The sequence below is a fragment of the Pyxicephalus adspersus genome, chromosome 1, assembly GCF_032062135.1.
Source record: "Pyxicephalus adspersus chromosome 1, UCB_Pads_2.0, whole genome shotgun sequence".
NCBI classification, from domain to species: domain Eukaryota; kingdom Metazoa; phylum Chordata; class Amphibia; order Anura; family Pyxicephalidae; genus Pyxicephalus; species Pyxicephalus adspersus.
Genome location: NC_092858.1, coordinates 142,765,756 through 142,777,883, shown reverse-complemented (window position 1 = coordinate 142,777,883; position 12,128 = coordinate 142,765,756). Strand labels below are relative to the sequence as shown.

Here is a 12,128-nt window from a genome sequence, read left to right as displayed (position 1 = left end):
TATCACCACACTCATCTAATCTAAGTGAAATATTGTTTGAAAGGTAATAATGTGTCGTCTGATAAGTGAAGAATCTACATTCTATCCAAAATCTAAAAATCTTTAGTAAATCTTCTCAATGAATCTTAGAGAAAATGAAGTTGGTTTTTTGAAATCACAGTTGTGTTAATATGTCCTTTAGTTTTATTTTGTTACCTTCAATATTAAGGCAATGCAAAGTTTAATAGCTGTTGTATGTTAAAAGCATTACCCACACTATTTTCCTAGTTTAGGACACAAAGAAGTAAGAATTGCTTACCACTTTGCCTTGACTTTCATTCTGGTAAATCACTGTGACATTGTCCTTTCATTTCCTTGTATGTATTCTAGGCCGCTTGTGAATCATTCCAGATTAGAGACAGACAAAATATCACACTGCCAAAATGTTATACGTCAACTGAAACCTGGAATGCAGAAAACTATCGTCTGGTGAATGAAGCTCAGCCTTTAGATTACATCAAAGGTATTTCTACATGCAAACAGAAAAATAGAATTACATTTGTATTTGTAAAGTTTTATTTGTAAATCATTTCACCTAATTGATTAATGTTACATGGTATGACTGCCCAAAATGAAGATTTTACTCAACCAACTGTATAGGAGGTTTACAGTCTACATGCAACCATTCTTCACAGTCAACCCACAGACTCATTTTCCATAAAGTCATTGGGCAGAGAAGAGATCTTGAGAAGGCAATATTTTTACAGCTCATATTTCCCAGGGTATTGCACCTGCTGGCTTCAAGTTCTAAAGAGTTACAAACTGTGTGCTGGGAACTGCTACGGGAAGGCAGCGTACATGTTTCCAAGTTCTGCTTGTTTCCATTTTACACCATTCTGCACTGTACACTTTGCTCATTGTTACTTAACATCTGCCCAATAGTAGGGGTCAGGAAAAGGTGTGGGCTCTGTGTACTAAGGAAGCAGCCTGTATAGTGATGTGCCTATTAATGGCACTAAATGTACTGTGCCAAGGGACACAAATGTTTATTAAAATATGGGAAACTATTACAGATAACTTTGTGTATTTAATTACTGTATAGATTGTAAAAAAAAAAAATAAAAAGTTCCCTTTTTTTGAGTTTTTAGCTTTCTTGAATGTTGTACCTTTTCTAGCTCTGGTCCATATAATATATCAGTTTATTGTGGAGGACCTAAGGGTTTAGGGGGGCGGGCAAGCGTGGGCACACTTTTTTTGAGAATGAGCACACAGGCATTTACATAACAAGGATGCATGCTCGCCATGGAGAGCCTTTGCTATTACCGTGCCCCCTCTTCTTTTTTTACGACTACACCCCTGGGAAGACTTGAAGAAGTGTGGTGATGCCTGAAATTGTTGTTTAGTGTACTTAGCTACGTATTATGTAATATTTTTTAAGATCATTTCTACAGAAAATTTAGCTTTTCTTCACTAAAAATATTTTTTTATTGGCTTTTTTTTTAATTTAGCACTCTCCAAAGTGCACTCAAAAAAACTGGTGAAGATGAAACTGAAATCAAGGCAAAATCTGCAAAGTGATAATTCTGGGTAAGTTATTTATATAGTCTTTACATTAGTATAGTTATTATTGGAGTGTAGGTAGTATCAAGCTTTGATTTGTGACCTAAAGTGATAATAATAAAGAGAATATTATACCAACATATGTGGTACAGGAATAATGTTAGTCCTGCCTATTTGTTTTATGTAAACTACAGAATCAAAACTTTCCTAATCTGTAGTCCAAGATAAAAACTGGGAGCACCAATCAGCCTTCATAAGATAACACGGGAAGTGAGCATGAGGCATAAGAAAGCTTTTAATTGTGTGTAATACCTCTGTATACAAGAAAATCTACAATACAAAAGAAAACCCAGGGATAAGCAAAAAATCTACAGGTCAATATCTTGTGGAAATATTTATTGTATTTTAATGTTTTTGATAATCTGTTTAACAGATCAAAGGAAATAAATAAGAGAGGAGTCTTGTTAGGGATCAAATACAATTTAATACATTTGGACAGGAGTAGCAAGATACCCTGGTATGAAAGTTTAAAAAATCTAACCCATTTCATCATTTGTTTAAAGAATATCAATTGTCTTTTGGTAACCATAGACATGATGACCCTCTGTTGTCTGTGGGTACATTTAGTCATAGAATCTTCCTAATTTTGTTTTGGATTGGAAATAATTTCCTGCATTCTTTATCTAGCATTGTAGAGGAAGTAATTATGCCCAAACTATTACTAATTATTGCATAAAATCCAGCACAGTGTAAAATTTTAAGATTTCTACAATGGATCTCCACTTTTCTTTGTGCCAGTACATCATTGTGTTTCCCTAAGCCAGTATTTCATTTCTGCGCATCAAAGACAATGATAACTAATCTTTTAGCATAATGAGGTCCCACAGTCATACCACTTGTTGATTCTGCTAGGAAAAAGGAAATCCTGCATACGTATTTAGTCCTCTTATGAGTTCTTTTTTGTTGTTTTCAGCCGTGCCACCCTGCTAGTGAAACTTTCCAGTGAGAATTACGAGGAAGTTCAGTATCTGCCAGGGGAACATGTTGGTGTATTTCCTGGCAATCAGCCAGACCTAGTTACCAGCATAATTAAACTTCTGAAGGATGTTCCCCCCAACAATCAGGACATCCGACTGGAGACACGCAGCCAACAGGGTAAGAATCTGTTTTGTTTTGGTGAACGCCTTGACTTCCTTCTTGGTATATTCAGATAAGTCTTTCGTCATTTTAAAAAACAATCTTGGATGTGTTTCTTTGTTTGATTCCAGCTGCAGTAATTTAGGCAGTCACATTTCACATAAAAAAAGATAAACTTGCTATGTATTGCTTTATATTTTTGCCATTGAACACCATATAATGGATCATCCAATAAATGTCTATCAGGGCCGAAGTAGGATCAATATTGTTTTTTTAAAACAATATCAATATTGATGGAGCTCATGAAACAGAATGAATGACATGAAAGACATGAAATGCAAAGAAAATGGTATTTCCCTCTGTAAAGGATTAATATTGTAGATAATATTATGATATCATAGAAAGCTTTCAATAGAACACTCTTTAGGACAGTGGTCGCATACCTTTTTGCTTCCATGGACCACTAAAATCACCGGCTCCTGACCGCGCATGCACAGGGGGGCCCGGTTTGTCAATCAAGGGGGCCCGGTTTGTCAATCAAGGGGGCCTGGTTTGTCACTCCCCCATAGTGATGTCATTGTGACATAGCCCCGCCCTCTCCCATCCCTTTGAGCCTGCAATGGGAGAGTGGGTGGGTTACGTCCAGGGACACAGCCCGCCCACTTCCCTGCACCTGGGACTTGTAGGGGGACATGTTCAACGGCTCTGGTCAGTGCGCCCTGCTAGGGGGGTCTTTCTCCTGACCCTGCTCGGGGTGCACCGGCCAGGGCCGCAGACCATGAGAAAATTTTCTCGTGGTCCGCGGATCACCAGTTAGCGACCGCTGCTTTAGGAACAAACTACAGTAGTGTCATTTTCATTCAAGTGGAAACTTGAGTTTGGGGTACTTGGGGGGAGTACCAGTTAAGGCTAATGTATGCATTTTAACTCACCAGGGAATGTTTCAGTGAATATTAGATCACTGTTTTATAAATAGACCCCCAGACTTCCTAATCATTGCTCAATTGTTGTGATGCTGAAAAAGCTCACTCTGTATATGGTTGATCTAACATAATAGTTGAGTGAGTCGCATCACTCACACAAACATTTCATGTCGCCATAGTAAAGAAAAATAATTATTATTATTTTTAGGTTTCTTAAATCAAAGACACAACAAGGCCATTGTCAGTGGTATTTGTTGCCACACTGGTAAAATCAGAAGCATTAAGAAACATATATTTATTTCAGCTTTGTATATATTGTGCAACAGCTGCTGATTATAAAGGAAAGTCTGTTTAGTTAGACATATCGATGAAGAATAAAGTTTAAAAAAAGCTATAACCCTGGTGTCTGGTTACACTAATTAGAAAATTATAGCTTACATTGAACCATTGTAAAACAATAAAACACTGACTTCCTTATACTCTGAAATGAGTGTTTTTCTTTTAAAGGACATAACTTTTGCACATTGCAGTTTTCATTTTGAACTTGCCACAACCTACTTTATTGTATGGGCAGATTACAAAAGCAACCACAGCAGAAATCATGAAAATAAATTCTAGTCGAGCAAACAAAATGTTGTCCTTGCAGAGAAAGGGAACTTGTTTAAGTTCGCTAAAAATTAGTTCTCTGTTGGTACCAAAATTGATGCCTCACAGTTACCCCTTCTGGAGAGAGCAATATGCTCTCGATTGACCAGGCTTTGCCAACATTTTGTGACATTCCTACATCAGTAGCTACAGTGCCTCCACTATAAAGAACAATAACAGCAATATAATCATGTGAACATCAAAAAACACACCTTTCTAGGTCAACTGGCTTTCCTATTGCTTGAATTAGAGCATGCAGGGGAAATGTAGACCCCTTATAAAATTCCAGGATCTACTTCCTAAACAGGAAAACATATGATTATTGAATCGTATCATCATTTTTAGTGCCTTACCACACATTCTGTGTGTAAGATTACATCAGATAACCTTGGGAGACTAGAGTTGCCATTTGAGGAGATTCATGATGTTGGTACATTTTGTTATACAACAGTGAAAGTCAGCAGAACAATGACTGACATTAGAATTATGTGCTCAGATCCTCATCTACAAATTCTATTTAATGTGGCTTTTAAAGCCCAAGGACAGCAGAAGATGCAAGTTAATTGTAATGCTAATTTTATTTGAAATTTGCATTTACTCAAGATGTATAATTTGATGACTGTAATAAAGAAAATATACATCATTTCATGTAAATTCTATTTAAATAGCCACTGTTCTCAAGGTGGATTTTTACTGTTTTGGGTACAGTAAGTTGGGTAGAAACTTTTACATGGTCTTTATCTTTTAGGAAAATCTCACATATATGTAAAAACGTATTTAGATCACATAGAAGTGTTAACTTATTCAACATATCTGAACAAGCAAACGTTAGATTTTTATTCAACCAGTGCCAACTGATCAAGTTGATATCTGTGCATAAAAACATGAAATTTTTCAACCATTCAGTCAAAACCATTCAGTCAAAGATCTAGCCAGGCAGCTCACTTGTATGTATTTCTATAAAGTATCAACTAGAGAGCAGATCATACAATTGTTCATAAGTATAAAATGATTTAGGTCTGTAGCAACATACCTCTGCCAGACTGCTTGTTTGAGATTAGAAGAGAGGCTGTCACAGCCATAATGATCAAAAGATCAAATTTAGAAAATTTCCTCTAAAAAATGGCACAATCATTTTGTTTAAAAATCTTTAATAATTATATACTATAAAAAACTTAAAAATAACTTAAATGATGTCAAGATCTATTTATGTTAACTAAGGGGCCTTCAACGTGACATGGGTTATGTAATAGTGCAAAAGTTGGTACAAACATTAATTACGGTTCTTTTAAACTTAAGTATTAAATTGGGTAATTTACAAATGTTTATTGGCAAGAGAAGCTATCTAAATAGGATATACTGTAGGAAGGATATCCAAAACTGTTCAAGGTTACGTCAGTTACGAAACATTATAGTATCCCTGAAACAGGATAACAGGATAATCCCCCAAACTTTTTGAGACAATGAAAATTAGAAACTGACTGGAACAATTTGTAACATCTTCCAAATGATTTCCTCTTCTGTTGTATTTGCAGGTAACTTCTGGACAGTCAGTGAGAAAATCCCTCCTTGCTCTCTGTTCCAAGCTTTGACCTATTTTGTAGACATAACTACTCCACCCTCCCAGCTACTTCTGAAAAAGCTGTCACTGCTGGCCGCTGATGCAAAGGATAAACAGAGACTGGAAGACTTGAGTAATGTACGTACAAGGTTCATTTCATTTTAAGCACCAGACTTTCATTTTATTTCAGGCGTGTTGTATGTCTATTTTAGGTGCATTTGAGATATACTTCAATTGGTATGTATATAGAAAACAGTTGCATGACAAAATAATTTAAAAGTGAATCTGATATTGTACTTTTCTAAGCAGCAGACATTTAAATATATGTAGAAAAGCAGTTTAAAGGGTCCTAACTTCATATCAACCAAATAGATTTAAGATTTTCGGCCTATTAGGCAAGAGAATATTTTGCACTGCCATATTAAAACTCCTAGCAAAACCAATTTATTTTGATGCAGTGGTGCGAAAAAAGTATCTTAAACTGGTGGCCAGTGGGAAAAAACCCATTGCAGGGGGTGTCTATAATACCAACCCTCATTACAGGTAACATTCATGGCACCATCATTGGTATGGAGGGCCAACACTTATTTGGTTCTTCAGCATATCAAGTTAGAGTTAGGGGCTAGGCTGTAGGTATCCCCATGCTTTTGTTACATGGTAATCCCCTTGCAGTAGTAATTACAGTTTACACATAACATAATCACCAATTGGATTTTAAATTGCATCTCCTAATTGTTTGCCAGGTTATCCTTTGTAATAGGGCCAATGTCTTTGCTTTTGTAGAACACTGAAAAGTATAATGCATGGAAGTCGTACAACTTTCCATCATTACTTGAGGTACTGGAAGACTTTCCATCTCTGGAGGTGCCCGCTACATTTGTGTTAACCCAGCTCCCACCACTGAAGGCACGGTACTACTCTATAAGCTCTTCAAAAGATATGTCACCAGGGGAGATCCATCTGACATTGGCTGTTGTAAACTACAAAACAAAAGGTAATACTGAACTTGAATTAACACCTTGCACCACAAAGGACTCTTAACCTTGGCTATCACTGATATTAAGGAACCACTAAGGCAATTCTGAGTCATATGATCAGCTTTGCTATAACAGTGATCACAATAAGCCTGGAGGCTGCATTTAGCCTGCAGATTAACACTGCCAACTGGTAGTTACTGTAATTGTCACATACATTTACAGAACTGAAAAAATTGCATTATTTTCTAAATAAAATAGCAAAATATTACCACTACTTTTTATTATACTTATTTTTCTTAACATAGAAAGCAAAAGAAAATGCCTTGAGTATGTAGGGATCGCCATTGTGATGGTAGAAAGCTAAAAGGGTTTTCCTTTTCAGACCATTAACTATAGTAATTTTTTAATACTCGACAGCAACTCTGAAGTGTTGCTTCTAACATTAAAAATCAAAAGGCTTCCATGGAGTGATTCTGTGTAAGCTTTTCATTCCAGACCTAAAACAATTACACGGTAAATATCTTTGTTTTATAATATTACAATCTTCAGTATATTAAAAAAATTCCTTTCTTTGCTGTTCTAGGAGGTCATGGTCCTGTTCACCATGGAGTGTGCAGTACATGGTTTAATACCATTGGTCTCAATGCACTGGTTCCTTGTTTTATTAGAAGGTATGTATAAGATATTGCTATGCACAATACCGTAACATATATTGGAATTCTGATATAATAATATTATTATTTTTATTATTAATAAACAGGCTTTATATAGCACCAACATATTACACAACGCTGTACATTAAATAGGGGTTGCAAATGACAAATATAGACAGTGACACAGGAGGAGGAGAGGACCCTGCCCAGAAAAGCTTACAATCTAGGAGATATATATATATTTATATATATATATATATATATATATATATATGTATGTATGTAAATTCCCCAGCCACTTTATTGGATGCACCTGTTAAACTTTTTGTCATACTGAGTATCAGAATGGGGAAGAAAGGTATTTCAGAAACGGCTGATTTGCTAGGATTCTCAGGTATAAGCATCTTCAAGGTGTACAGAGAATGGTCAGAATAGGGAAAAAAAATCCACTAAGCTGCATTGGGATGGTAGGACTGGAATTGTCAACAACATAAAATCATAGATTTTATCCTGCCTTGTATCAATGGGTTCAGGTTAGTAGTTTTTGGTGTAATAGTGTGAAGCATATTTTATTGGCATACATTGGGTCCTTAGTACCAGTTAAGTATCATTGAGTGCCACAGCCTTCCTTAGTATTCTTGGTGACAAATTTTTCCTGCAATGCACCAATCTTCTGATGGATACTTCAAGTATAAACACATGCCATGTTACTGAGCTGAAATCATTCCAAACTGGTTTGTTGAACATGGAAATTAGTTCACTGTACTCAAATGACCTCCACAGCACCAGGATCTCTATCAAACAGAAAGGATGTGGTTGAATGGAAGAATCACATTATGAATATGCAGCAGACAAATCTGCAGTAACTGATGTATTCTATCATGGGTATCTCAATATGGAGCAAAATCCCTGAAGAATGTTTCCAGCACCTTGTTGAATCTATGCCACAAAGAATTATGGCAGTTTTAAAGGCAAAAGTAGGTCCAACCCAATATGAGTATAGTGTACCCAATGGTGTGGCTGTAGCATATTTATTTGTGAGCCAATGTACGTTTATACCTGCACACTCCTCCTGTCCTTGGGTGACAATTCTACTCTTCCATTGATAAACAGTGAACAATTGTTTTCACCCTAGAACAAGAAGGGTGTTACTAGCAGGATCACCAGGAAAGAAAAACTAAAAGCACAACCAATATAGCTACTATATTAATGGTTTGCTTGGCTGCTACACATTAGATTTTGTGTTTTGGTTTAGATATATGCTGATTTCTAAATAGCCAGTTTTTTTCCCAATATATGCTCCTGATCAGTCATCTCCTTACATTTATCAGTTTGTGTTTAGCAAAAAGGTAAAAAACCGTTGAATGACATGGATCTCAATAGTCACAAATTTAATACAATATCTTTATTTGTTGAATTCCTGAGTACATAGTAATAATGTACATGTAACTTTTTTACAGCACAAACACGTTCCATCTTCCAGAGAACCCTTTAATTCCCTGCATTCTGATTGGTCCAGGTACAGGAATTTCACCATTCAGATCATTCTGGCAACAAAGACTGTATGATGCAGAAAATAAAGGTATGACTAATAGCCAACTGATGCTAAATTAATATTAGTAACTTTATTTTTATGAAGTTTAATATTAAAGCGCCCTCCATGATAATGTGCTGATTTTCTCAACAAATTTTAATTTATTCAATGTTGTTACCTAATCAGCACTATAAATAGACTTGTGACTGACAGCTATAAATATACAAAGTTTACATGATATGAGCTGAAACCATAAATAGAATAAAGGTCTTATGAAGGATGGCTCACACCTTTGCACTAGGTATCACAAGTGTAGTACCAGGACGGTGGCATGTAAAAACATAAACTTTAAAAAATAAAATAAAACTGATCTAAGAACTGGTATTTTCCATTACCTGCCCTGCTGAATCAATGAATGACTGACAGGTATTGACTGTTACTGTTTCCCATAAAAAAGGAAGAAGAGCTACAACTCCTACTGACTTTCAACCACACAATACAATAAAAAACACTGTCCTTATTGATCATTTTCAGCAACAGCAATCTAGCATCTGTGCTTAGTTTTATTGTGAATGAGTAACTTATAATACTGAGATCACAGACATCTAGGATATTCACCTTTTAGAAAAGTCAGAAATGGTGACCTCAGTCAGTTTTATCTCAGTACAAGTTTCATTTAACGATTTAGTTATTCTAGTTTAGTCTATGAATGAATAAATGAACACGTACAGACACATACAAGGAAGAATCCAATCTTGCTGCGGATTTATTCCCTAAGGAGGATCTACCTATACTGTATAGATTACTCCTCACTAACAATGATCTCATTATGTATGATTGCTTTAATCACAGGAACACAGGCTAGCCCTATGATACTGCTGTCTGGTTGCCAGCAAACCTCTGATGAAATCTACAAAGAAGAAAAGGAATTCATGAAAAACAAAGGTGTTTTAAAAGATGTATTCACTGCATATTCCAGGCAACCAGGGCAAACTAAGGTGAGAAACAAGTAGGGTAAAATTACTGTTTACCTGGCTAGTTGGCCTCTAACTTGGTGACTTTGTTATAGTATTTTATTTCATTATAGAATAGTGGTAACCCCTAGGAGTGTCAGTTTTAGGGAGATCAAATTTTTCGATTTTATTGGCCTGTAATTAGGTAAATCAAAATGAAGAGGATAGAATAAAGACAGGGTTTTTGGCAAAGTGAGTACAAAACAAGAGTATATTTAATACCATAAGGTATTTTATTTCATTATATAAAAAATTAAAGGATAGGCCAGCCAAAAGTTAAATATTAGTTATAAATCACCTGATGTGCTAACTAAGCCTGTTTTCTTTATCTCAGGTGCTCCAATAGTGGGATCTACCTGCCAGAAATTTTTATCATCATAGGAGTATTAGGTGTCCAAGACTCGTATAACATTCTGCATAATACAAAATAAATACAACATATACAGTAGGTCCCCACATAACATATCTGCAGTCTCTGGAATTTAGGAGCCAATCTCTTACCAAAAAAGTCAAAAAAGAAGTTGTCAGATGTTTTTACCTCTCTCAAAATTTGACCCTTTATTACCCATAGTCATAGCTCATATTATACCTACTTGGTTTCCCACTAAATTCATCTGGGTAGCATTTTAACTAAAAACAATAAAGAGAGAAATCTTAACTAGAAATGCTGTTAGACTTGTACATGTTGTCATGCATTACCCAGTCAAAGGGCTTGTACATCAATTTGCAAACCTTCCTTCACATGCATACTATTCCCTTCATGCCCATTTGGACGGGGGGGTTGGTTTAAAGGTGAATAAAGGGGGGGCTCTGGTCAAGGCCTGATTTTAATAGGCAGACAACTCTCTGTGCTCTAGGTGACATTCTTTTTCTTTTTTTAGACTTCATTTCTTGTTTTATCTTGTCTAGAATAAATTATGTCATTATTACTACTTATGAAAACAGTGTGGCCTTTGATAGGATGAAAATTAAACATAAAAGAAGAAGCCATTTGTAGTCTTAGCATCCCATCAGTATGTTTCCTCCAATGCATTGCCAGTAGTGAAATTTAAGCAGATACATTTGTATTTGACCACTGACCACTTACATTAGGGATAAGTATCATTAGGGGGTAGAGCTTTAAAATTCCTAAACTTTTCTTCTAATCATGGGATCAGCTTTACTACACACCTTTCCTATTGTATTTCATTAGGTTTAGGCTGTTCACAGTAATTCACTTGCCTTAGTAATTCTGCTAAAAATTTACTTTGTAAAGAATACCCAAACACATGGAAAAAACATAAGTTTTGCTTGCATTTGATCATTTGGCTAAAGTTAGAGCTTCACCACATTCACTTTCTGCAATACATATGTTTTAATAAATCTTGTTTTTACTCCTAGACTTATGTTCAGGATATTCTGAAGAATCAACTTGCTGATGATATGATCAGGATTGTTTTCAAAGATGAAGGACATATATATATTTGCGGAAACATTGAGATGGCCAGAGATGTGGCCAAAACAATTAAGTGGATTATTGCAACAAACAAGGGAATGAGTGAGGAGGAAGCAGAAAACTATATTTCCCAGCTAAAGGTTAGTTATACCATAGTGAGCCATCAATCAGTAACCAATGACTTAAAGATAAAAGTTGCAGGAATTAGGAAACTATGGTCAAATTTTCAAAATCTCATGTGATGTAGGCTGCTACAAGTACCAGGCTCTCTCTAGAGATATTTGTATCAGGCTTTACCCGTTGATCCTATTATTACAACTATTGGACAGGCTTTTCCTTTGATTGGATAAAAATCTTTTTCTATTGCTGTAAATAACTGTAGCACCATAGACAGCTCTATTAGTGAATAGCTACATCTAGCTCTGCCCGCAGCCATTTACCTACATCAGTACCTTTATCCAGCTGCTGAAGCTTAGGGAAACCATGTAAAAACCTTCTCCAGCAAATTACAGGAGAAAACCAGATCGCCAGTGGCATTTACTATTTAAAATGTGAGAATCTTTTAAAAAAAAATTTAATGTCAATTTGCCTTAAAAGTTACAATGCCAGTAAGTTGGATTTGGTACTAGAGAGAGCATGTCGTTGTCCTCACAGTGGTGCACAATATTCCTTAACATTGTCATATACCAGAAATGGTAACTGCCATTCATA

At 35.7% G+C, this 12,128-nt stretch overlaps 1 protein-coding gene across 1 annotated transcript in view; it reads left to right on the top strand.

Moving 5' to 3' along the window:
* Nucleotides 1-12,128, top strand: part of NOS2 (nitric oxide synthase 2) — a 41,347-nt gene that overhangs the window by 25,457 nt on the left and 3,762 nt on the right. Inside the window, exons 19-27 of the mRNA XM_072429727.1 lie at nucleotides 370-502; nucleotides 1,488-1,566; nucleotides 2,513-2,694; nucleotides 5,780-5,943; nucleotides 6,589-6,799; nucleotides 7,366-7,453; nucleotides 8,896-9,017; nucleotides 9,822-9,967; nucleotides 11,363-11,557. Coding sequence (XP_072285828.1) covers nucleotides 370-502; nucleotides 1,488-1,566; nucleotides 2,513-2,694; nucleotides 5,780-5,943; nucleotides 6,589-6,799; nucleotides 7,366-7,453; nucleotides 8,896-9,017; nucleotides 9,822-9,967; nucleotides 11,363-11,557 — 1,320 coding nt within the window. The remainder of the gene's footprint in view (nucleotides 1-369; nucleotides 503-1,487; nucleotides 1,567-2,512; nucleotides 2,695-5,779; nucleotides 5,944-6,588; nucleotides 6,800-7,365; nucleotides 7,454-8,895; nucleotides 9,018-9,821; nucleotides 9,968-11,362; nucleotides 11,558-12,128) is intronic.